The 27,365-nt window shown below is 36.4% G+C and overlaps 3 protein-coding genes across 5 annotated transcripts in view; 2 read left to right on the forward strand and 1 right to left on the reverse strand.

The window, feature by feature from the left end:
• On the forward strand, nucleotides 1-15,395 carry LOC118271860 (malate dehydrogenase, mitochondrial-like). 3 transcript variants are annotated; one of them, XM_035588105.2, is made up of 7 exons: nucleotides 1-371; nucleotides 458-656; nucleotides 4,817-4,958; nucleotides 8,399-8,584; nucleotides 12,072-12,272; nucleotides 12,563-12,774; nucleotides 13,473-13,851. In XM_035588105.2, exons 1-7 carry the CDS (start codon nucleotides 116-118, stop codon nucleotides 13,720-13,722), a joined length of 1,446 nt encoding a protein of 481 aa, XP_035443998.1. In that variant the 5' UTR covers nucleotides 1-115; the 3' UTR covers nucleotides 13,723-13,851. The 3 variants fall into 3 exon arrangements, with proteins under 3 accessions (XP_035443998.1, XP_035444000.1, XP_035443999.1); XM_035588107.2 differs by lacking the exon at nucleotides 13,473-13,851 and adding an exon at nucleotides 14,716-15,395 and having other exon boundaries at nucleotides 2-371; XM_035588106.2 differs by lacking the exon at nucleotides 13,473-13,851 and adding an exon at nucleotides 13,955-14,624 and having other exon boundaries at nucleotides 3-371.
• LOC118271713 (uncharacterized) overlaps nucleotides 1-27,365 on the forward strand; it is an 85,776-nt gene that overhangs the window by 34,564 nt on the left and 23,847 nt on the right. The window lies entirely within an intron of this gene.
• The window catches only part of LOC118271714 (pancreatic lipase-related protein 2), a 25,047-nt gene continuing 13,055 nt past the window's right edge, over nucleotides 15,374-27,365 (reverse strand). The window contains exons 4-8 of the mRNA XM_050693756.1: nucleotides 25,825-25,891; nucleotides 24,593-24,780; nucleotides 23,523-23,741; nucleotides 17,934-18,087; nucleotides 15,374-15,521 (exon numbers count right to left, since the gene is read on the reverse strand). Coding sequence (XP_050549713.1) covers nucleotides 15,458-15,521; nucleotides 17,934-18,087; nucleotides 23,523-23,741; nucleotides 24,593-24,780; nucleotides 25,825-25,891 — 692 coding nt within the window. The 3' untranslated portion in view covers nucleotides 15,374-15,457. The remainder of the gene's footprint in view (nucleotides 15,522-17,933; nucleotides 18,088-23,522; nucleotides 23,742-24,592; nucleotides 24,781-25,824; nucleotides 25,892-27,365) is intronic.

The raw sequence follows: 27,365 nt of genomic DNA on the forward strand, positions 1-27,365 counted from the left end.
GTCATCATATTTGTAAAAAAATCACAACAGCAACAAGAAGCACCCACATGTTTAAAAATTTTTTTTTATAAAATTATAATTAAAAAAGTTGCAAAAATAGATACCAGCTAGCACGATGTTTAGGACCCTGGAATTTTGGTCGCATGTCGTGAGTTCGTCGAGGATCTTGAAATGGCAGGCGGTGGAAGCGATCGTTTGCAGATGCTACGCGAAGAAAGCCAGAAATGATGGCTGCGCTAGAGCTCATGTAGACATCCCTCCTGCCGTCGATCCTCTCTGTCCACAACCATGTGAAAGACGAAAAAAGAAAAAGGAAGGGATATTGCATAAGATCAAACTGAAGGTCATTGAGGGTGGGACTAATTTCGGAAGTAAGTAATATAAGCCGAAGTACAGTATCATGGATTTATCCAGATGACCTTTAAACATTTACTTAATACGAACCATTATTGCATAGCACCATTTCGTCGCGTTGAATGCAAGGAAGTTTGTCCCAAGAAGCCGAAAGCTCCACCGAAGGCGTTACCGGCGCCGGCGAAGAAACTCCCTCCAATGCCGGAGCCTCGGCCTGGCGTCCAGGTATCAGTGCTTGGTGCCGACACGGCTATAGGACAGTACTTGGCTCTGCTTCTAAAGCAGTGCTCGTGCATTAAAAAGTGAGTTCTACTGCCGCTTTTTTAAGATTCAATTCTGAAACACACATTAAGTCACTTATTGAAAAGAAACGGCGCAGTCAGTTTATCTTAAATTTCGAAGACCGAATAATATAAACAGTACAAACATTTTAGTTCAATATATTCACTATTCAGTATATCATTTACAATTTAGGTACAGTTAACATAAACAGACCAAAAAATTTACGAGTTTGCTCAATTACGAAAAGCTAATTATCTAGACGTAGGTACTTTAGTCTCTCATTTAAACAACTCTCGGAGTATATTGCTTCCCGGGACTACGGGGTACGTATTGCCGTTTGACCTAATTGGACATTTTCCACAAACGACTCCTGCTCGTACAGATGACCTTTCTATTTTGTTATTTATGTTTTTAAACAGCATGTGCCTTTTTTAGGTCATTTCTCTTTAGTCCTCGTAATATTACCCTCATTTCGCTACGCAATTCCTATTATGTTAAATAGTGTTTTTAGGCCACTTATTTAACGTTTGATCTAGCCTTGAAACGGTAATAGCTTTTGTACAAAATGAATGGAAAATAAGTCTTGATTGATAATTAAGTTTGTCATTTTATGACGCTATTTATATGTCATACTGGATGATGGAGTGGTAACAAAACGTCTGTATATTTAAAAACGTTTATGAATTTAAATATTGAGCTATATTTCTAACAAAACGCCTTTCCTCAACCCAAGATTTGAGCTTCTTCGTAATTACAAATATTGATAAGCGATGTGTTTTTAGATTTATTTTCTTTTACTATTATAAAATCATCATAGACGCAAGAACAAGTTTCTATGAGGCCATGTTGTACCTTCACATAACTCTATTTAAAGTCTAAGCAATCAAACATCAAAGGCTTAATCAGTTTTACTTTATTAAGTTAAATAATTTTACAAAGCCTACTCAGACAAATTGTCTGACCGACTTTACTCATTTCAATAATTATTCAGACCCGTAAAGTCGGTCAGAGGCCAATCAAACCGCTCATTGGTTGAAACGAAATTTAATCAAACCTCTTTAGTTTACGGTCAAATCGTAGTCCGTAGTCCATAGACACTAGACACAAAACAGTTTATGGACGCTCAGCTGGCCAGTTGGCTTTGACGTCATTGCCCTCAAGACGAAAGTCAATACGTAAACCGATACAGAAGATCCACTTGTCAATTAGCTTCAAATAAAGCTGTTAATTGCTCTATTTCATGAACTATATCATCCAGCAACTCTAGGGAGTCACTTTAATAATGACTCTCATAGTTTGTCTCATCACCTTTCCTATTTTATTGCTTACTTCAATATCCTCCTTTGTATGCGTGTAATTAAACGTATTATTTACTGTGAAATTCTATTCTTCTTTGACAACTTTTCTGCAACGACGTTTACTTGTGTAAACTCAACCAACTCTTCTTCAATTTCGGGTATCCTCTAAGCTGACCTTCTGCACTGAACTTCTTCACACTTTCTATATGGCTCATGAAATCCAGGGCCCTCAGGGATCGTTCGTCTCACCGATGTCACAACACGACTGCGCAGCGGTTCGCCTGCCCTGTTCGAATTTATCGCTCGGGATCAGAATCGTTCCCTCACATTAATGTCGTGGGTATATAGATGGTTTTGCTTTCCACGATTGATGGGGCAGCTAGAAACTGATGTTAGGATGGTTTCTCGGTATTGTTTTGGGGATTTGATCAAAGCTTGCGATAACTTTACTGGGAAATTGTTGCTAGGGTAGACTGACAGCTTAGAGGTATTGGGAAAGTCATTGTGATTATTTTTCCTAAGATAGTCGGCGGGCGATACGGGCGACGCTGATGATCGCTTACCATGAGGTGGGTTGTCTGCTCATTTGCACCCTATTCCATAAAAAAGGATATCGTAAAGGTATACACACTCTTATTTCCAAGTTTTTACCCGACTGCGCCAGAAGGAGGGTTATGTTTTTCGAGTGTATGTATGTATTTATATATGTATGTATGTATGTATGTATGTATGTATGTATAATTGTTTGGCACGCTCTGCAGCCTAAACGGCTTGATGGATTTTGACTTGAGAGGTATCGTTAGATTCGTATTTACTGTGAGAGTGACACTGGATATATCAAAATAATAAAAAAACAAAATGGCGGATTTTTGGCGCCAAATTCGAATATTTCTCACTCTCTAGCCTAAACGGCTTGATGGATTTTGACTTGAGAGGTGTCGTTGGATTCGTATTTACTGTGAGAGTGACACTGGATATATCAAAATAATAAAAAAACAAAATGGCGGATTTTTGGCGCCAAATTCGAATATTTCTCACTCTCTAGCCTGAACGACTCGTTGGATTTCCGCTCGATAGGGGTCGTTTGATTTGTATTTACTGTGAGAGCGACCCTAGATATATCAAAATTAAAAAAAAAACTAAAAAAATAAAATAAAAAAGTAATTTAAAAAACTAAAAAACCCGACTGCGTTTCTTTAAAATATTAAAATGAAAAAAAAACCCTAAAACAAGAAAGTCATCGTAAAATTTAAGCATTCGGGACCCATTCTGGAAAGCCAGCCGTATGTGCCCTCACAAAGTCTTTATATTTAGAATGGGTCCCGACTGCTTAAATTTTACGATGACTTTCTTGTTTTAGGGTTTTTTTTTATTTTAATATTATAAAGAAACGCAGTCGGGTTTTTTAGTTTTTTAATTTGTTTTATTAAAGCACAAATCAATTTGTGAACTACATTTATCATTTATAACTTGATTATATTTAAACTTATTCGGAGATGTTTTACTAAACAAACAACATCTCTAGAGTGAGATGAACGATCATGGAATTCACACAATTCCCTAGCTTTGTTCTATAAACTCTAGATCGTAGATTACATGTGCACACTGCAAAATGGCAAAAGCCTTATCTTTCACCATTTAATTTAAATAAAATACGTCTTGGCTATTTCTGTTCCCCCGTTTAAAGCGTTTTGCTCATAAAATAAGAAGCTACGCACAACTGGCCGTCCGCTACGACTCATGAATCTACTCCTATGGGACTCCCTTGATGTGCCACGTCCGTTTTATTACGCAAACGATTCTGCTACAACTTTAGTGGCTTTAAATCTATGATTGTTTTATTATTGCTTCTTTTAAACGAGACATTCTTCTTGACTTAGCTATTTTGCTAAGATCCCAGTTAGTTAGGTAGACTGTTTAATTAGGTAAATGGTTTTTAAAGAGTATTTTTTACAGTAATTATGAATGGTGAAGTTTAAAATTCGTCACATAAGTTTTTGAAGATAAACAATACGAGTCCCAACGACCAGACGACGTCCATTTCCATAATCCACTACACACACGACAACCGTAAAAAATGCATTCAGCGGTTCCATAGTGCCATCATAAATTCCCACCATAGACCAGAAATGTAAGGTATTCAGAAAGAACAGTACTATATCCACAATTAGATGTAAACTGTGTCTTTATTTCTTTTGCTATAAGGTTGGTTTTCGCATGTTTCTTCTGGTGTGCTGTGCACATCAAAGTTTTAGTAAGGACGTAGGCATTATATGGATCATTCAGTGTATAAGGAGCAAAGATTTTACGACGCGTCCGTGATACCGCGGAACGCTATTTTATCACAATTTTTATTGCTAGGAAACTGAGTCTGTATTACATTTCTAACTTAATACGTTTCGTTTTGATTTATGACCAATAACTGACTACTGCACGTAGCTTTTAGTTGGTTTTATGGGATTCTACAAAAATGGCGTTCCATGTCACTCTTTAGGCTCTAACTACAATAAATATTAACAATTGCTTGCTTCACGTTCACGATAATATACTCTATGGTAAATGCATTACATACATATAGTTTTAGGGCCCGACAGATAGTGCATACAAATTAAGTTCTTCTAATTTAAAGTTATCTGATACATAGCGGCTATCCTGACATTGTGAAACAAGTTCTTAATATACTGTACATTCAGAAAAAAACACCAGTTGAATCCTCTAAACACAAAATTTGGATTCCTATATAACACAAATCTTTTTAAAACGGACTCACAACCGCATAAGCTGAACTCGTTTCAAAACGAGAATCGATTTAATCCTTACTCCCCCGATCCCCATTCAATTCCGATAAGCCATCTTCATCATCCCATCTAATCGGATTGCAGGTTACGTCTCTACGAAGCGAAAGATTCTCAGGGTTGCAACAGGGACTTGTGCTCTGTAGTCCAAGATCTTCAGCATATCAATACCAATTGTCTAGTACAGGCTTTCAGCTGTGCCTGTTACGGGCTCGAACGATGTTTACAGGTTGATTTTGAACTTTATTTGTGGTACCTATAAAGTTGGTTTTTATTGTATGGTTGAATTTTTTTATAGTATTATCCGTAATGTATGTATTGAATAAATTGTATTGTTTGTTTTAAAATTAGATCATTTAGATATAAATCTATATAGTAGATGTCTGACTGTAGTTAAACATGATATCATTATATTAAGCTTGAAATTACATCTTTTTTGCTTTATAAACATACTGACTCCTCGTACAAAGTCCAAATATGAACTCAGTCTCATTGTTAAAATTAAGATGATTAGAGTTATAGAGTGCATGTTTACCACCATAATGTCACTAGAAACACAAGTGCAATAGGTTATAGTCTAGCACAATCTAGTTGGCGAGTTCTACACCGTTGACATTAGCATATCGCGCAGTGCAGCCAACCTCAGCGTTAATGTCAAACTCGAGAAGTTGGTCTGCAATGCTACCAACTTTCTGTTTCGAAGGTAGATAAACTTTGTTGTTTCGAAAGTCAATGAATTGAATTTTGAAATTGGTAGCTGTTGAATTTAGGTAAGGCGCATTAGTTAGCTAAAACGGAAATATAAAAGTCTTTGTCTTTAATTTTATTAGCCTATTTTATGCTCTTCAATATTTTTGTATATTATTTGATAGAGTAGGATAATACTTGGCGGGCTGACACCAAACTTTTCCAAATGGTCCATAGCTACATAAGAAACAAATCTTAACGAACAATGAAACTACGTTTTCTACGGTAGGTACCCAAACCATAGATGTAACGAGATGTTTCTTCAAAAAACTTGTAACTTTTATTTAACAAATCATTTTCATTGGATTGGTTGAAAGCAGTGACACGGCTCAATATTGAAACCAAATTATGTGTTTTAATCGGCAGAATTGTTAACTTTGGTTGAAGATAATGACACCGTTAACTTTTTGTATTTTTTTAGAAGAATCACCCAACTTTAACCAGTGAAACCCATCACCGGGAAACACACTATATCTGACCAGTAGTAAAATGTAATATAATAGTATAAGTTTTAATTACAACGTAGTGATTCGTGTTGTCGAAAAGCCGCGCCTACCACGTTGCGGCCATGAGGCCTAATTAAAAATATCATGCGAAATTGTTTCTATTTCCACGCAAGCTTTTTGTTGTTCTACTATTTTTTTTAGGCTACGCTGTAGGGTTATGATAAAAAAAAATTGAGAACATAACCATCTCAAATGTCACCATTTTCATCATACAATATAAATCTTACGAGTACAAAAATCGGAATAAAACGGTTTACTACACCTTTCCTGAAGATTTTCCATACACATGTAATATAAATTGCTTTAGTTTCTAACCGATTGGCATATTAACCTGACCCAGGTTTGTAGGTATCTTGCTAGAGGGTTTACCAGGGCTCTGGCTAGAAAAGCTGGAGTAGGAACGGGATGGTTCTTAGTTAGTAAGAGTCTGACACTGCCTCTCGCCTCGCCCTGGCGGGAGAAGTCATTGGATGATTTTGATTTTCCCTTATTAAAAAAGGCCTGTATCTTTATCTGATAATAGAAAATCATGCAAATAAACAACTATACCAAAAAAGTATCCTTTTAAAAGTACAGAAACCCTTTTCAAACCACTTAAACCAACACAGTCTTCGCAATCAGACTTCAATTTTCAAAAGAAAGTTAACAAGTCGGTAGTAATTAAAACTGGTTTAAACTTTTAATTTCCAGTTTCTACCGGTTCTGTATCAACTAGGCATAGTATAAGTTTCACCGGACTCCAGCCTCTGAGGTTTTCTCGCCGCGAAGCGAAATAAACTTCTCTGTTTATAAGAAGTTTTACCTTTTTTGTAGGAGTTGTAAGGAAAGTAGACGCTCAACTCTTAAATTGTGCATTTGAATGTTGTAAGTAGTTCTTACAACACATTTATGTTTCTTTTCCGCGGTTGAAAACATGGTATTGGGAAGGTGTCATTGATTTTCTTTATTATAAAATTAAACTACCTGTCTTGTTGTAAATTGTCTCTATTAAATTCTGGTCAAAATCTCATAAAGATATGAATATTGCACTAAAATCTACTACAGCTGATGAAATATACTTTCTTTTAGTACATTTCTACCAACTTTTCAGTATAAGACGTAAAGCATTAAAGCAAGTTTATCTACTAATTTAAACATAAATATTTTCAAAACTAGGTAGGTATAATCCCGTGTACCACAAAACCTCTTTCAATGAAAAAGTAGCAATTAAAAAACCCACACAGCTCCAGTAACAGAGTAAAAATAATGAAACCAATATTGAGTAGAAACAGCAGTTGAATCAATGGTGGAGGTGGAATTTTTTTTATTCATCGCCAACCATGCATGGTATTCGCGAGAGGGCCCCGTGCCGTTGACCTCACCTTGCCAATCAATACGTAGCAAACGACCCACTACACCGATTATACAATCTTTAGACTAGTTTGTAGGTTTGTAATGGGTTTATGTATGTAGCAAACAAACAAACAATAAAATAGAAGAATTAGAGCTGATTCTAACTTTTGTAGCCTAATCGATAGATTAGGTCTATCGCTCATGTTCCGATTTGTTTCCGATTGAGGAAAACTAATATGACAATAACAGTTTTTACATCTCGTTCTCCTGACATGCATATTACACATAAATACGTACATACCTACATATCACACCAACCGCGAGTAGCTTGTTTGGTTTAGTGATCATGTTCGTTCTTCGAAAAAAAAACATCTCTCTTCAGGCAACGTCAATATTTTTCCTTCGGTTTTCCTTGTTATTGTTATTGGCAGTCGCGTTGTATGTAATTCGGTTATATTGTGGATACTGAGGTGGGCAACATACCTACTATGTATTACATACCAATATACACATGTTACATGGTATATTATAAAATGGTAGATTGGTAGAAAATGCTCGTTATATGCGATGTGTGTGCAGCAAATAAATAAAACACTTTCCCCGACGAGCAAAGCCAAAAAAGCACACTAAATAAGCCAATTCTAACTTGTTTATAAATCATAAGGAATAGTAAACAGGTGACGTAGTATAAAAATCTAATATTTCACCTTCAAAACTACGAAATCTAACATTACAGAACAATCTTGCACTTCCTTGAGAAAATATTTTATCTTTCAGAAAAATGAACTAGCTAATATAACTGGAAAGTATCTAGATTAAAATACGACTTATGTTACTGCCTCATTCTTTGTTCAATTTGTAGATGTTATTTAGTCATAGAATACCTAGCCCACCTAGCGTACCTAACAAATAATTTATGTAGGTTTATATCTAGCTAGATGTATAGAGTAGACTGTTGGATTATAAATCCAGGTGAATTTGTATATTTGTAAACGCACTCACGACTCAGTTGAAAATCATAATGTGTCTATCAGCCACAATTATAATTATTTTCAATAACCTAACCTTCTTCAATTTCCAACAGAACTCTGACATAGTACTAATGCTAGAAAGCGGCTATCTTAATGTGGATATGCCCGTCGAGAAGAGATTCCTTTACCAAGCGCCGATAGTGAAGAGTTACGCTGACGCTATCGCCAACGAGTGTCCCAAGGCGTTCATTATTGTTTGTGCTACGCCGATTGACTGCATGGTGCCTTTGATCGCTGAGGTATATCCACTTGTTTCTTACAAGAAAAGAACCTAAGTTTTTTACCTTTCTTTGATTTTTTTTCGAGATTTGTGAATGTACATTTTATTACAAAATGGCAGTGATGTGACGTGTATGATAAAATTGAGACGTCATTATAATATTAGAGTGCATTAGAATGCGCAAGGCGCATAATACTAGTAGAACAGTAACTTGCAGCGTTTCTTCAATTAAAAGAAACCATTGAAATGATAGGTCGTTGCAGATAGTAAGGAGTTAGCACATACTCGGTGCCGCGAAGATATATTAGTTCTGGGGAGATTAATGTTTCTGCCATATGTGGCGTTCTACGGAACAGAAACCAGCGTTTAAATTTCATCCATTTGAAATATGTATGTGGATAGAGTAAAGGTTGCTACAGACTAGACTCGCCAGCCTATTGCGTCAAGCGGGTGTGTAGAGGGGTAAACACAACTTGTACAAACGAAGATATGATATTTAAATCCTTAATAATAGGTATTATTATTGAATTCTAATATTGTTACGGCTTATACTGGAAAACAAAAGTGTTATATTCGGATTGTTTCGATATTCTTTTTACCCGACTGCGCCAGAAGGAGGGTTATGTTTTTCGAGAGTATGTATGTATGTATGTATAATTGTTTGGCACGCTCTGCAGCCTAAACGGCTTGATGGATTTCGACTTGAGAGGTGTCGTTGGATGCCTATTCACTGTGAGAGTGACACTGGATATATCAAAATAAAAAATAGCAGTTTTTTGGCGCCAAATTCGAATATTGCTCACTCTCTAGCCTGAACGACTCGATGGATTTCAGCTTGATAGGGGTCGTTTGATTCGTATTTACTGTGAGAGTGACACTAGATACCTATAATTATCAAAATATAAAAATAATAAAACTAAAAGAAAATAAAATAAGGTAATTTAAAAAACTAAAAAACCCGACTGCAAATCTAGAAAGCAAGCCATATGTGCCCTCGCTATGTCTTCATAATATTTAGAATGGGTCCCGACTGCTTTAATTTTACGATGACTTTCTTGTTTTAGGGATTTTTCATTTTCATATTATGAAGAAACGCAGTCGGGTTTTTTAGTTTTTTAAATTACCTTATTGCAATTAGGTATAGCTTACCATCGCACTTGGCCAGGAATAAATTTAACAAACCCTTTTAAGTAGCAGACATCGGAGATGTGAACAACTTACCTATAGGGATCACCGGGGCTCCAGCTCGAAAAGCAGGAGTAGGGCCGGGATAGTTTTTAGTCAGTAAGATCCTGATACTCCCTCTCGCCTCGCCCAGGGCGGGAAAAGTCATTGGATGATTTTCCCCCCTCAAAAAAAGTCGACCAATGCTTTATTGATGATGATGTTAGACCCATCGTAGACTCAACACAGCTAAATTTAATTTCTTCTCCATTAAAAACACGACTTCTTTACAACACGATCATAAAGCAAGTGAATTTTCATCGTTTTATTAGACATCAACAATTTACGAGTACTGATACGATCCATTAAGATGGTCTGATACAAGCGATATCGTAACTTCCGTGTTGTATTCAATTAGATGCTCATATTTTAACGTCATAAAGTTCATATTTGTTTACCCTGTTTATTGATAGAAGTCCGAGGTAAATGAATTGTCCTATTTTTAGTTGTGTTTTATCGGGGTTTTATGTTTAAAGACTAGACGCCCTTGTAACTCCTCTGATGTTGTGGATTTTAATTAGTGATGCTGATTACTATGAGGTGATTTTTCTGCTCATTTTATGTAACATGATCTCAGCTCACGAGACACCATTAATGATTGAAAACGAAGCAAAACATACAAATGTACTCAAACCAAACCTTTGCATACTTACACAAAATTTCCAAGCAACGTTTGACAGGAAAACAAACTGGGCCGAGAGACTATGAAATATCGGTCAATATTCCTTCCAAAGTTAACCGTTGTCCATTTAGCTTGGAAATAAATTCACACAATCACCAGAAAGCAAGTGATAAATATTGTACGTCCTTCCCTGGGGGGCCAGCGTTCTCAATCTCGACTCGGATTGCGTTGTTCTCCAAATCCCATTTGTAACAAAAGAGGAATTTGTCAAAAAGGAGCATTGAAGTCGTTGTATTGTGTAGACACTGCTATATCTGCCGAGATAATATTATGGAAACAATAGTGCTTACTGATCTTGTGTTTGTGGTCTGCGTTTGATGAAATGTGATACTGCTGGATTTTTGGGTCTAAAATACGAATAAGGAAATGCTATGTGGTTAATGAAGTAATCAAACATCGGTCGATTTTATATCGATTGGATTTGGATAAAACATACCATATCTTGTCCTATCCACTTTTGAAGTGCACAATGAAACAAATGGAAAATCAATTCTAAATGAATAATAATAAGGAAGTTAATATGGAAACTCCATAAGCGAACTACCATGTATTGCTAATAAACCAAATTGTTCCCGTTATGACGCCGCAGCCATATTGCTGTTTAACTTCGTCAGAAATTCTCCAAAGTCAATATTTACCAAGCGCAGTAATTGTCTGGCTAAATACGTTGTTTTGTTTACTATGGTACGCTAAAGCTTTCCAATTCATGTGTGGTTCGACCATATTTGGAAGCAAATTATTACACCAAACGCTGTTTACTATTATACTACTAAATTCGATCTATTTTTTAGCCATTTCTGTAAAAAATAAACATTCATTAATGGGAGATGGGATTTGTTTCCTATATTAATTTATAAGACACAAATTACTGAATTTTAAATTCAGTCAGAAAGTTAGAGTCCAATTGTAATAAATAGGAAAGCTAATTCACTTCAACAATCACTCGAAAAAAGTTGAAAATCTCCCACATGATAACGCATTTTCACTAAGTAGCGTCAGTATTCTTTCAATAATACGATGAGTATAGTACTGAAGGCGGAGTTTCCTAAGAAATTATCCGTCGTTTTTGTTGCGGCTTGGTCCGAAGCTGACGTTAGCCTTCTTTCAGTAAAAAGGCAAAGGTTTTTTTTGTTGTCGACGTCCAAACTCGTTTGTTCTCGAACCGAGGAGAAAAAACTTCGGGATATTGGAAGTTTGTTCACGAGTCCTATTAGTTTTATTTCCCGGCAACATCTTAGCATGTTTTGTGGCTTCATTATTGCGTTTTCTGAGTTTCTTTGTAACAATCGCGAGTGGTTTATTAAACAAATAATGAGCGAGCCTGGTTCTGTCACGCAACTCGTATATTTTATCGTTAATCTAAAATTTGCCTTATCTTCGGTCGGTAGCTGTTTTTGGGTCAAAGAACATTGATTACGTACATTCTTTCGTCTCAGTGAAAATTTGTTCAGTGTATTAGTCGAATTAAGGACATAATTAATTTGTTTTACTTTAAGAACATAATTAATTAACAGTAAACAGGCAAAACTTAGTTTTTTTTTCATATTAAAATCCGAACCTGTTTCCCTCCCCTCCTTTAACTCCTTTCCTTTTCCTGCAGACATTGAAAGAGACTGGCTGGTATGACCCAAACAAGTTGCTTGGTTCATTAGCAGTACCAGAGATGCGCGCGAGCACTCTCGCCGCGCGCGCCCTCTGTCTGGAACCAAGATACACTCGAGTACCATGTGTAGGAGGCACAGAGGGGGATACACTTGTGCCTTTATTTTCTAAGGCTGTTGAGTACTTCGATTTTGCTCAGGTACTTAAAGATTATTATTTGTTTGAAGATTAAAATATATCTTAACGTTGACCGAATAAATTTTGGCAATTCTAATCGGCCTTTACACTAATCTAGACTTATAACACCAATCCATGCTCTAATGCCCCACGTCTCTCGACAAAATCAAACACATTTTCGCTAACACTAAATCGGATTTAAATGTCAACGGGAATCCGTACAGTGTCGATCAACACAACTTTTATCCTAACGTACTTAGGCTCGGCTTAATCCTCGGACTACAGTTAATCCCTTAAATCCCTCTTTCCCAGCATAATACTGAAATGATGACTGAAGCGGTAAGGAATGCTCCTTCGGCGGTGTCGAGGTGTGATGGACCCTGCCAGAGGGTCGGAGACCTCAGTGAGGCTCACGCACTCGCTGGCCTGGTGACCGCCGTGGCACATGCACTCCTGTGCCACGACATCCCAAGAGTGACGGGTTTCGTTGAGACCGACCTTAGACAAGTTATATCCCCTGCCAGGTTACTATCTCACGTCTTTTCTTTTTATCTTAGCGTATCTGCAGATACCAGCACATTGAAACATTCTGTCGAGTGTTGGAATCGATTGTCTGTTTTATTATTTTGTCATAAAGTTGTAAATTCATTACTTTCGATCGTTTTCGTCAGCTTAATGGTTATGCTGGTATCTGTCCCTGTATTCTCCCATTATGATACTCGTATTAATTTGTTTCCGTTTTATACTTGTTATTTTATAATTTCATTACCCATTTTTTGTAAATTGAAACAAAAATGTTTTTGCTGCGCAACGTAAGTTACGTAACGGTCTAAAAGGTTCTAAATAGTGAGGGAAGTGGCCACGTGATTGATAGACTCATTTATCAACGCCAGGCCAAAAGGTTTTGGCGATATACAAAAATTAGTACATCGTATGTCCACTTCAAAGAAAAATGTTTTAGCTAAAGTCAGGAAAATATGACGAGTAACACTATTCACAAATCAACCTGGAATCGTAACTGCACTTGTAAACATGTTCGTATCTACGTTTTTATATCAAAGTTACTTTACGTTACTATACAATTTTATTTTAACATCCAATATACATAGGTGTGTTATCCTCAGTCTCGCGTACAATTCGGGTATTTGGTGATTAGGAACCCGTTTAGTGATACCGTGATGTGATTAGCAAATGGAAGTACACCAAGATCTTCTGCCTGCAGATTCATCGCAGGCCCCGTGGACATTGGCGGGAGTGGCATCATGAGGAACCTCGGCTTACCAAAGATGACCGAACATGAGGCCACTATTGCGAATGTAGCTTTGAGCAGCCTCGCCTACAGACAGAGCATGGTCTATGACTGGTACTGTAAATACCGCAGCTCCTCGACACGGCTCGACGCCTGCCAGTTCGAATTCTTCTGTCCCAGAAATTATTCGAGATTTAACGACTGCGCTTATGCTAATGTGTGATTGCCGTCCAGTGGTGTATCTATATCGTGGGTGTCTTTCTAAATTCTTGTTAATGTTTGACGTGGTTTTCGATGTTCTAAATGAAAGTGTGTTATGTTTTTGTTAATAAAATGTGGTTTTATCAATTTACGTTGGTGGTTTTCTTTTACTTTTCTATGGTTTGTAGCATTAGTACTCCTCCATCATAGTATGAAGAGTAAAAGAAATTAAATGAGATATTTCAACTACACAGATTCCTTGCTTCGGACATGCTTCTGGGCCATAAAGGGATTTGCAAGAGACTGAGCTTTCCTCCCAAGTTAAATTCTTATGAGCTGAAGTTACTGGATGTGTCGCTGACGAAAGTTATATGTCGGTATAAGAGGGCAATGGACTGGTATGAATCGAATTTAAAAGAAGCAACCCGGGGTATGGTAATGCTGAAGAAATTCAATACACCAACATATTACGAGCGCCTGGGAGATTGTGCGTGACCATGATTTGTCAGTTCTGTAAATGTCTATCATGTAACGACGTCGTCCAAAATTGCTCGGTAGTTAATAAGTATAATTCATAAGTTTGTTGTTGCTGTCTGTGAAAACCGTTTTACATTAAATTTCTAATAAAAAAGTAAATTGAAAAAAATAGTAAAGTTGAATAAGTAAAAAATACTTCGTTTTAAAATTAACCGGCTTTTTAAACATTGAGAACACTACACATCTGTGGTCCCTTACGTGCGAAGGGCGGCCACGATCGTTATGAAATACATTTTAAGCAAATGATTTAATTTGCTTACATGAATTTCTTTGTATACCAAATCTGGTTGTTCAATAAATCAAATCTTGTTAAAATCTTGACGTTGTTTTCCAAATACACTTGTACTGTTATATTTTTATAAATAAAATGTGGTTTTGCCAATTTAAGTCTGCTGTTTTATTTCTTTTCATATAGTTTTGTAGCATTATTTCTTAATAGTAGTATTGAATTATTAAATGATGTATTTTAACTACGCAGATACCTTGCTTCGGACTTGTTACTGAACCATAGAGGAGTCTGCAAGAGGTTGAGCTTTCCTCCGAGACTAAGTTCATACGAACTGGGCCTACTCGACCTTTCACTGTTTGAAATGATGAGTCGTTATGAGATGGTGATGAAATGGCATTGTTCAAACCTAGAAAGCATGCACAGTGATATGTCTAAACAAAAGATATTCGCTACACCGAGACATTATAAACGCTTCAAAAAATGTTAATGATTTAGTAGACTAAGTCGAAAGATTGTCAAGTGACCAAAATTCCATGAACGTCGATGTAACAAGGAAAATAAAAAACTGTTCAGAAACAAAGAAGAAACACAAATTGCACCTTTAGAAGTGTCACTACTGAAAAACAAATGTAAACCGTGCTGCAGTTCCGTATATGAAAATTGAAATGTGTACCTTGATGTCATAGTTATAAGAATCATAGTGTGAAATACTTAGATATCTACGCTGTTGGACAATTTATTCCCAGTTTTCGACATGTGACATAATTTGTACGAAACTTCGAAGGAGACAAATCAAAATAATCTGATTATTCCAAGTGTTTTGTTGCTGTCTGTGAGAATCGTTTCGTACCGAATTTCATACAAAATAATAAACCTTAAAAAAATTGTAAAGCTAAAGTAAAATAAATAAAAATGACTTCTTTATTTAATTGAAGTTTTATTTACATCACTGGTAACACTTATTTATACAATACCTATTATAGTCAATAGTCTATGGTCCATTTCTTGCGAAAGGTGGCCGCGCATTCGTTTTGAAAAACATTTTTCCGGACATTCTGGAAAAAGGAAATAGATATTAATTCATACTACTGTAATTATTATTAACGATATTTTACTATACTGATTCAGTGCAATGCAACTAACAAAAACCGGCCAAGTGCGAGTCGGACTCGCCCATGAAGGGTTCCGTAACAGCAAGTAGATGACATAATATAAAAGGTTGTAAAATAACATGGTTTTACATAGTGTTTGTATAAACGACAAAGTTATATTTGCGGTTTTTGAAAATGTTTTATTTCTTAAAAACTAATAATGATATCTCGTTCAAACCAATTTTCGTTGTTAGTTTCTATTGAAATCTACAGCATATATTTTTTTTGGATTTCTCACTCTCTTATTTTAAAAGTTAGAGGGGGGGGACACTCATTTTTCCACTTTGGAAGCGTCTAACTTTCAAACGGTTGATTTTGACGAAAAGTGGTTTTAGGAACCTTGATGTATTTTTTAAAGACCTATCCATAGACACCCATCACGGATATGTTAGGAACCCTAAAAAGGAGTGATTCCTTTTAGTCCCGAAGGGATAGGCAGAGGTGCACATTACAGCACGTAATATTGGTACATTACTAATTTCAATATGTAAGTACTATAGTATAACGTATTTGAAATTTTATTGTTAAAGATATATTTTCTAATTGACCGCCATCAATATTTTAATCACAGTTATGTAATCTATGAACAAAGCATAGCAGCCGTTGCACCAGTTTGTAATAACGGGAACAAATCTCGGCGGTGAGGCCAAGCCGCAAAAATTGCAATAATATGCTAATCTCGTTGATCCAGAAACTGATATATTACGTCAACGGTATCTGTACGTAAACAGAAGATCTTGTTATTCAAAGTTTTTTGATTTTCTACTCAATAGAGAACTAGTCTATACCTTACAGGTACAGGGGTATCACATTATGCAATGGTAGCAAACCGTCGCCAAAAGGCTAAGTACGAGTTAGTTTTTCATTAAACTAAATCAAAAGGAGAGCGCACTCGGTACTCCAATTGGTTGGTTTATTGGAGCCGGCAAATCAAAGCTCCGAACGCGGTTTTGTTTCGATCTCGTTTATCTTAAAGCAAACTCGTACTTAGGCCCTTTTTTTGAGGGGGGAAAATCATCCAATGACTTCTCCTGCCTTGGGTGAGGCGGGAGGGAGAGTCAGACTCTTACTGACCAAAAACCACCCCGTTCCTTCTCCTGCTTTGAGCCGGAGCCCCGGTAACCTTTTACGTTGTCCGCAGCTCCGGATCGGGCATCAGCCCTACTGGGCCCCATCTAGGGTGGTCTGGCTCTTTGAGGCGCGCGCGGAACGCGACGCGCCGTACGCAAGAAAAGTTAAAAAATAAACTCTGATTATGTTTCATAATTCTAGAATCCAATTAAGTCTCTGTACATCCAACTGATGAATCATTTGACGATTGGTTGAAATGAGTCAAGATATATGTTACTTAATCAGAGATTGTGACACAAGTCCTAAATATTTTGCCAATCTAATTCAGACTTCAAGATTTTCTAACAGAAGTACTAAAATAACTCGTAGGTTGTACACTAGCCTCAAATATTGACACAGCCTGCGTGGAGGCCTCTCGTCCTCAATCACAGCATTCAGTCAATTGTAACGAAAAGGTCTAAAAGCCTATTACGGGTCGTTGTAAAAGATGTTCCGACGGAAAGGTCAAGTAAAGGGAACTGTTAAGTTACATAACATCACGATTTTTCCTGGAAAAGGTAATCAAAGACGAATGTCGAAAAGGTTGTGAAAGATGATCTTTTCGTTTGTCAATTTTATTTTTGTCGTTAGATCCAGATTTATTCACAAGGTTAGTCCTCGTACGTAATATTTTTATCAAGTTTTTTTTTTTTCAATGAGGCTAACACCTAACATGTTATTTTTGGCGCGTTGTGACGAGACCATTAAAACCAGACATGTTGTGTTATGTCACCCTTCTCCTGAAAATTCCAAAACGTCTACGTCGATATACCCGGGACCGGAATATTTTTATTTTTTACCCACATTTACCCCACTCAGTGCGAATATAGGTCAGTATTAGCACCCCTGCCCATAGACACACCATAAACATGTATTGCCGAATATAGAACCCTCATCCAAACCTCCATTAGGGGCATATCTTGCTGAGTACTCCCATAATAATCGTTTTACTACAAGCAAACATAATAATATTGCTTTTATATTGTATTAATTAGGAGCCCGTTTAGGGATATTGCGCTATTAATGCAATTTTGGGCTTCCTGGTTCTAATTTCTTCAAATATTCTGATGAAGCTACATTTACGAAAAGCATCTGCTACATCCATGTCTTAAATGAAATAGGGCAGTTACCGTTCACCTTTACTACAGACTTCCAGCATACCTAATCAGGTTAAAAGAAAAAGCCAGAAGATACGGAGATACTTACGGCGCTGCAGCAGCTATCCCCATGTACCCATCCACTTGGAAACTGCACGGTCTTGTAGCAGATGTCCAGTCTCGACACAGTGTGGCTGGAAACCCTCGAGGGTTGCTCAAAGACTCGGAATACAGACGCCAAGCACGGACATGACTGCAACCATCTGGGGAGAAATGTTTGTTCCAATAATTCCGTACAAGGAAAACTCGATCTTACCGTGCCAGTGATTGAATTTAATGTCCCTTGGGACTTGTGCTGTTACAGTCGATGGTTAGCATGATTAGGCAGTTTGTGGTGTGCACCTGTTCTTTTGTTTATTCGGTTATAGAATTGCGGCCTTACTTATAAACGATCACTAAAGTTAAGACACAGTTAAACTACCTATTAAAAAATATTTTAACTCATAAACGATGATTAACGCTAACTAATGTCTTAGCGACTGCTTAAATAGCTGTCAATTTAATCAGTGTCGGACCCTTGTTTAAAGACTTTAATTACCAAAATGGCGTCCGAAATTCGTAAAAGTCACAGCTGTGGTATATCTCAACAATAACACCACATGCAAACTTCGCATTGAATTGTGTTCTGTTTGCTGGGCTTTGTTCCGCTACTTAGGAAAGTGAAGTAGATAAATATTAAAAAAATGATATATTTAACGACGATAATGAATTACGCACATACCTTGACGAGATAGAAGAAATAAGAAATTTCACTATGGCTAAATTTGTTCTATTTTTAATGAACAAATGAATCTGATCCATAATATCACTGTGATTCTTCTGTGCGGAAATTCATGGCATGAGCCAACATACTTTATCAAGAACTGCTAAAAGAGTTGTTATTGCGTTGGCTTCGAAAAGTTCCATTTATATTAAAATGCCTTCAAATTTAAGAGGAGAGACTGAAACGTTAATTAACCATTGCTTAGTTAAGTGACGTGTAAGCAGTGTTTATAAGTAAGAAATAGTTAATTGATAATTAAGGAGTTAATGAGTTATTAGTTAATTAGTTGCTTAGCTGTTGATTAGTGGATTTTTATAAGTAAGGCCGTTGGTGTTTACTATGGCTAAATTTGTTCTATTTGTAATGAACAAATGAATCCGATCCATAATATCACTCTGATTCTACGTGTATACAATCAGTGTTCAAATACTAGCTGACCTTTTTAAAGGATTCATTCGAAAGGTCATTTTTTGTCCTTTACTTCATATTTCGACATTTATTCTTTTATTTATGGCATTTATTAATTTACCCTTTCAAGAGAGCTCTCTTTGCACAACAAAAGTTAGCTGATCAAACATGTTTGTGGACTACAAGTGGATTATTTACACCCACACAAAGTACTTTTTAAGTCCCACGCACAGGATGAACTGTACATGGAAATAAAACAAAGTTATATTTTATCCCTTTTTCCTTTGTTTTTACTTACTGGATCGAGCGTGAGAAAAATTGCTGTTAGAGCATGTGTAAGTCGCAAACAGTCAAGCTATTTTGGACTTTAGCGACCTTTGATTTCGTTCAAAACTTCCTCGATTCAAATATCTTACGAGTTACTTTACTTTGGCAACAACCGGGGGGTTGGTTTTTCAAAGTGCATGTTTTTCCGAATCGTATAACCTAACATTTCAGAAATCGTCGATCTTTGATAAAATCTGAATTGAATCAATAACAAGTGGAATAATAATTGCAACATGTGCTGACTTGGATTTTGTAACTTGAACTTTTAACTTGTGAGACCTAAATGTGCTAGTTTTGACGAAAAACTTTTTTCTAAAACAACTCAGTACAGTACATAGCAAAAATCTTTTTTTTTTGGAATCACAGTTTCTCAGAGACCAACCAGATCAGGTCCCAATGTGACCATTAGCTAAAGGTAATAGCCATTCATTCTATACAGACCAGTCTAGCAAAGCCCATTATTGTTATTTAACTTACCAAAATATGTTTGAGGATTAACCTATATATTTCGTCGGTAACCCACTACCATTTAATTCCTTTGTATATTTTGCAAGGGGAGGAACGGTGCCTATAACTAATCTGCTATTGACATTTTGCTTAACGATCAATCTTTGGCCCTGAGCCAAGTGGTGGCGTACCTACGATGTCTTGATAAAATATGAGGTTATCGCATTCTAGGGTTGAATGAACTAAACTGATAAACGTTTCGATATTACGACGTTTACAATTGATTGAAAATTTTAAAAAGATGGAATGGTATTCCTTCAATCTGTCTTCCATTAAATATCAATGATGTATCTTGAAATCTTGTAAGTCTAATATTTTGATTGAAAGTGCTGCAAGACCTTTAATACATCCGAATTATATTGACCCTAAAAGGATTTAAGATCTGCTGCCAAAAATTGTTCCAAAGTGCAATAAATTGAAAATGAAATCTTATAAACTATTCATGCCAAGACAATATGTAAATTCATATAGTTAAGGACCTTTTTCACAATGTCTGGATAGCCGCTTTGTATCAGATACTTTGAATGAAGAAGAGTTTACTAAACAAGTTATATGAAGGTGGTGAACGTTGCTTTTTATTATCTTACGTACATTTATTAGGGAAAATAAAGACCAATACGTCACAGTTCATTAATTATTAAGTTTTAAAATTCTATTTATTCAAAAAGTCTTCTATTAAAGCAAAATCTGTCTACATTTCTTATAACTAAGGTTTGTTATGCAGTGTTCCTAAATCTTAGCACGACAGTCACTGCACAAGTTTAGTTTGAATCTGCCAAAACCCTTTCTTCTGGCCTACACCCAACTAGGTTGGGGTCGCGGGGAGTAACCAGTTATGACTGAAAGTGTAAAATATAAAGATCTGGATTTTATACTTGTACAAACTGAAATGTGGAAGGTTACTGTTACTACGAGTCCAATCAAGAATCTCGTTTTACGGCGTATTGGAATGCGCCGTTAGTCACCCGAAGAAGATCACGAGTAATCTTTTTCATGATTGGTCATCATCCTCATGGCATGGAAAATACAATTTGGGGATCCTCTAGCATTATAAGAACTATCGAAAAAAGGTATAACGTTTTTTGTTTAACTTGACGTATTGGTAGTGGCACTTACCACCCCCAAAACTACCACCTGCACCCAGTTAACAGTTAGTCTCCAAAAATTGCAATGACAAAAGTTCCATCTAAAAAAATCGCACGCAGCGAATTTCGTCTAACATCTAACCCAAACAAGGATCGATCGACAAAGCTATTAGCCTCGAGCCCGTCTCTCCATTCCACCTAATTCACAAAATTATACGAGCCGTTTCATGTCAAAAGGTTTACGCACGGTTTACGAGTGGCCCAAATAATTTCGCATTATCACTCTTAATTAATGTTCTTTCATAGTCGGACATAAAGGCTATATTCGCGTGCACGGTAGCCTTATAAAGTACCTACGGGTCATTTCGATTTTTTAACGAACTGTACTTGTTACGGCTCGTAAATGCGTTTGATGGTTTGCGACGTACAGATGAATGTGGACTTAATTGTGAAATGTGGAAAGAATGAGGTTAATAATGCGAAGACTGTTCCTTATTTTAAGTTATTTCTTTGTTTGGTCTCGATACATTGCCAATCAATCGTCATGTCATTCAGAAATTAACATTTTCTTGAATCCGAAGCAAAACAGTTTAAGTGTGCAATTGAAATTCCAAAACAAAGTGTCCTTAGATAGATATCATAAAACATCACCTATTTCATTTATCTAAAACTTCAGTTTCCATCGACAAAGCATCCATTTACACACTTTTAGTTTGTAGACTAAAACACTGCATACTCGTACGAGAAGTTGAAGGATCGCAAAGTTACGGAGTAGTACGAGCACCTCTCAAGTAGGGCCCACTCGTACGGGTAATCGCTAGTAGCTTCCAGCGGTCTTACTCAGAACGTACTTACTATGTATTTATGTAACTTCGACTAAGTTAAAGTTTAGATAAGCTATTCTTTATTTATTTCATTCAGCAATTTTGTCAAGATATCTTTGCTTCTTTCAACAACAAAGCAAAAATGTATTTTTATATCAAGGAAGCCTCGCATAAAATCGGAGAATACCAGAAGCAGCGATGGCTTCAGCGTGATAACCCAAAATTACTACACAGGGGTCCCCCAAGCGACGCGACTGGCGGATAAAATTCACCAAAAAAATACCTTGTAATTTAATTTCAGCAAAAACACGAACGCTAATAATAGCTTTTTGAAAGGCAAATAATCGGGGTTGGCGTACTAGTGACTCCCCCCTATCTCGTCCTTCGTGCCCGTCCCCGCAGCATCCGCGTGTGACGTCAGAGCATCGATCGCTCCCTCCCGCCGAAATGTGCGGTTGTTAGGGTTGCAACATCACACTATGATCAGCTAACGCGCCAAATTTGACGGGAAATTGGCTTAGCGCAGCCTAAATTGTTTATTGCGGCTTCATTTATTCCCAATCTATCTGCGGCTGAATACTGCATTGTTTGTTACTACACGCAAATTGATAATTAAATAGAAATGTTGTGGGTTAGACGCGTAAATAAAATCTTGTATTACACACCTCCACAGTCGTGCTCTGTTATTTGCGAAAACATTTATCAACCCTGTAAAGGTCAATGTCAATCTCTTCTAAGTAAAAAGGTTATGTAACGTAGCTTTCATGTTTTTTAGCAAACGGGCTTTGGATTGAGCGCTGGGGTTTATGAAGTGACCGCCTTTTTTAAATTCCGAATGGATTCGTTGTTTTTTTTTTCTGTACAGATAATTTATGCAATCTGACGATTGAGTGTCAAGGAGCGTTGAAGCGAGTCACTCGTTTCGAATGAACACAACAATCCTTCATATTTATTGAACGCTGTTTTCGACACAAAAAGATCAAGTGGCTCTTTAACGAGACGTTTACGTTCATTGAGAAAAAATATAATGCTAACAACGAGTTGTCGTTTACGACTAAAATAAATTGTTATTTTTGTTAACAATTGAGTAGGTTTTACTTACGGAAATCTCTTTACATAAATTTTTTTGGAAATTGACGTTCATGTCCCCAAAACTATGTGTGTATAAAGCAAAAAAAAAATTAACAAACCCGTGTCATCGAGTTACGTAAGCTTATTACTTCCAATAAACAAAAAGAAACTAAACATTTCATATACGAGCAAAACTTCCTGGAAGAACTAGGAAAAAATCATCTGCAGTACACTGAATATTTCATTGGAAAAAGAAACACCTAGTTTTCCTAGATACATTTTTGTTCTTTTTAGCTGCGCCATGCACTCGCTCAGATTTCTTCTTTAATAATTCACAAACTACGGTTAGGATTTTGCTCGAACCTAACTCGACATGTTACTAAATTGTTCCATAGTTTTTACTTTAAAATAAAACATGTCTTTTATCGATTTAAAAATTCTGTTGAAAGAGTTACGTTGAAGTTAATTAAACAGTACCTTTAGATTATTTTACAATGCAATACCGTCATACTGTATGTGTCCTAACAGAAGTTTCAGTAACAAAATATAATGTTTTATTAATGGTCTCATTAGACATCATTCTTTACTAACTCTCAACACGTCCTTTCTATGTATTATAGTAAAATAGCCTTTATAAACATGAAAATACTTACAAACAAACCGAAACTCCCGGTTCCTGATGAGCTCATCCACCCAGCAGCCCGGTTGGATCCAGTCGCCGGGATTAGCATAAAAGTCCACGTCTCCGATAGGCCGTAGAAACCCGAATACTCCCGGGTTCGTGTGTAAGACGTCCACAAAGGCCGCGTCTCCTTTGGCAAGATGGCCGTCATTGTTGGACAGGCTATAGCCGGGGTAGGCTGGGTCTAACCCTGGAAATATAAAGAAGATTTCGGTTCGATTAAGTTATAAAGATAATTTTCGCAGACTTTCTCTTTGAACCCTAAGGTTGGTTGGTAGAGAATGCCATACGGCATTAAGTTTGTCTTATGTACCACTTTTTGATTGTATTGTGTACATTAAAGATAATAAAGACATAATAAAGAAGAAACTTAGATACTTTTTCAGATTGACTTTATTAATAAAATTACAGTCACAAATACTCGTAACTAAAATGAACAAGCAATCGATTTATTTGGAAACAAACATTACAATAATACTAAATACTATATATACCTCATACCTATGTTTTATTTTATATAACTCATAAAATAAAGAGCTTCATCACAAAATTCACAAAGTAACTACAGCTTTTCATCCAATATCCATGATGGCTGATGGCAGCCTTTTATGAAAGAAATATGAAGTATTAAATATTAATGATATTGCTACTGACATTAATACCCTCGTTGAAACAGTTTTATTTATTTGTCCAGCCTACAATTAACGTCCGTCAAGTTATTTAATAATTCTCTGTGGATATACTCGAATCGAACGTTTGAACATGAAATGCAGAAGTCTGACACTCTTTTGTGGTTCCTTAATTTATGCTGATAGATAGATTGGAAAAGGGCATTTGTATTTGACATGGCAATACTTCAAAAACGAATATAATTCACATAGTTAGAACATAAACCAAAATCTTAATAAAAGTAATTTAAGACCCATAAACTAATATTTTAATGAATTCAAACAACTTCGTCGGAGCAGCTAAACAACCCGGCAAATGGGAACAAATTGGTTCAAGTATCCCATTTGTTGGAAAACCAAGTTCATATCTCACCGGTAATCCTGCCCAGTAGCAACCCTCGAGACCGCAAGTTCTTGCCCCCAAACCCTGCGGCTTCAGCGCCAAGGGAGAACCCAACCACATGGATAGATGAGGCTGGAACACCTACTGAGTCCAGGAATTGAATAAAGTCGGCTAGTTTTCTCCCCATATACCGGGTGTTTCGGACTGCTGAGATGTACCTGAGAAAGATAGATTTGTTGTAGTTAGTCAATTTTTAAATTAAAGAATATATTTTTTTCTACTTTGAGATCTAGTTTAATCAATTAAACCGAAAATATACATCTACGTGCTTGCATGCATCTAACAGGCACCAATCCTAAACTATAAACTTTACACCATTAAACATTTGAACGAATCTCTATTTTAACGCAAAAATATTGCGCAATCTATGTGTATCAAGCACACATAAACATTTTACTGCAACATTAGCTATACTGCACTTAACAGAAGTATTCCCCGTTCCAATGCCCGAACACATTAAACCGGTAATTAATGAAACTGGCCAAAATTAATTGCTGGCGAAACAAAAACGAAGAAGAAAAATGAAAGCGGCCCATAATTCGTTGAATTTGGGAGAGAGGGGGGGTATAAATCTAGCGGAACGTTCTTGGCTGGTAGCCACTGGGTTGTAAATAAGGGACCTATAAGCCTTATAGGTAGGTCCTAAGGGGCGAATGTGAGGTCACATTTGTCCCTCACGTATGGAATCATAACGTTTCAGTACCACGTTAAATGCTGTAACAACTGGATTCCGCTCATACACGAGGTTTATTCCACCGCAGCCATTTGTTTCCCGACTGCGACGCCGTAACTTTTGTTATTATTTGAGTTTTGTCGCCCTTAATTAAGTGTTGTGTGTTCATTTCCAGTTTTGTGTGTGATTTTTTTATATTGTTATGTTGAATAACGTGCTTGTAACTGGTACTATTTGGATGTATCATCATATATTTAGTTGTAATTATAAAGCAATAATGCTATTGACTATCGACACTACATACTATCGACAACTACTACGCAGGCGAAGCTAGTTTTGAATTAATATCATTAATCAGTTTTTAAAACTCGATAGTCGTTTAAAAGTACAAGAGAACAAGTACATCTCCATAACTACTTGAAAATAAACTGTAATAGTAATAACTTAAGAATGACGATTGCAGTGAAGCTTTTACTAATCATGAAATTACTAGCTTATGATAGATAATAATTATAATGTGCTTACTTACCATGGGAATACAATAAGTCGCGACCAGTCAACTGCTATAAAATTGTAGTTCCTTGCCGCTAAGTGTGCTGAAAACAAAAATTAAATTCATAAACGTTTTGATAACTCAGTAAATAATACTTTCCGATCCGAAAATTAGACTCTAAAATTCGCTCCTTGTCGTGGAAAACTTAAACTGTGCTAGATACTAGACAGCCACTATTGCAATAACTCAACAATCACTAACATATAAAATACAAATATAATTGTAATATCATAGGCATGTGTAGGTATTTATAACATTACAATATACAAAACAATATTTAAATATAGTAATTCCCTCTTCCTTATTTATTATTTACAAAACTAATTTGTGCATTGGTCACACCATAAACATGGCATTGTTATTGTCTGTGGTGATAAAATCATTTTATTACACATCACTACCACGTTTGCGTGTCATAAACATGAAATTATATCAATAGAGGTGTACTTCATATATCCATTAACTCTGATTAACACAATTATAGTTGGTGCTACTCTAGGTTAAGGCGTTATCGAACAATCGTACTATATATTTTTTTTAATGGGACAATCCGCCACTTCCTCCCATACCACTACAACTTCTATAAGCCAGGATCTACAGTAAATACAAACATGAAAACAACAGAACACGCGTCTCAGGGAAATTAACTATATGTTATAAAAATGTATGTATTTAAAAATAATTGTCATCTTCAGCCTACAAACGCCAACTGCTAAGCAAAGGCCGCTTCTCTCATGGAGAAGGTTTGGACTTTACTCCCTGCTCAAGACGGATCGGCGATTTCAAACCTACAATTAGACTGTTATAAGTTCAGATTTTCTCAAGATATTTTTCTTCACCATAATATACACAAATACGATAAAGATATATCGAATACTAGGATAAATCGTAATGAAAGTGTTTTTCTGCACGATCCGTAACTCGTGTCATTGAACTACGAATATCTTGGTGCGTCTAATGTTTTCATGCGAAGCTAATCCCAAGGGCGGGCGTTCTGAGAATTTTCTCTCACCTGTTTTACTTTACCATTTTTATTTAGCTACTGAATCTAGAATCTGATAAATTTAGAAATACGGATTTGTTACTAGTATTTGCAAAATAGATGTATTTACATGATTGTAGTAGTTGTCTGCAATAGTTGCTGGAATGCAACCACCATAAATTCGGAGTCTAAATAATATGTACTTTTTACTACACATCCAATTTGGAAAGTTATAACGAGCTAGCATGCAGAGTTTATTCAATGTACGCCAGGATAGTGTCAACATGTCCCTGTTTTAAATGGGAAAAAATGTTTTTAAGCCTTTCATTGCCAACAAAAAACTGTTAAAGGCTATTCCTCCACTGGTGTCAGACAAAGTTGTCCGACATGGCGTCTAATGTGTTAAAGTGGAATCCAATGCTTCTCCCGCCTTGGGTGAGGGAAGAGAGAGTGGCAGACTCTTACTGACTAAAAACCACTCCGTTCCTACTCCTGATCTTTGAACGGAAGCTCTGATAAACTCGTTAGGTAGTCC

Source organism: Spodoptera frugiperda, chromosome 5 (assembly GCF_023101765.2).
Source record: "Spodoptera frugiperda isolate SF20-4 chromosome 5, AGI-APGP_CSIRO_Sfru_2.0, whole genome shotgun sequence".
In the NCBI taxonomy this organism is placed as follows: domain Eukaryota; kingdom Metazoa; phylum Arthropoda; class Insecta; order Lepidoptera; family Noctuidae; genus Spodoptera; species Spodoptera frugiperda.

Coding starts and splice junctions, on each gene's coding strand:
- LOC118271860 (XM_035588105.2), top strand. CDS start 116: ATGTTTAGGACCCTGGAATTTTGGTCGCATGTCGTGAGTTCGTCGAGG. Junction 4,959..8,398: donor GGCTCGAACGATGTTTACAG/GTTGATTTTGAA, acceptor AATTTCCAACAG/AACTCTGACATAGTACTAAT. Junction 12,273..12,562: donor AGTACTTCGATTTTGCTCAG/GTACTTAAAGAT, acceptor CCTCTTTCCCAG/CATAATACTGAAATGATGAC.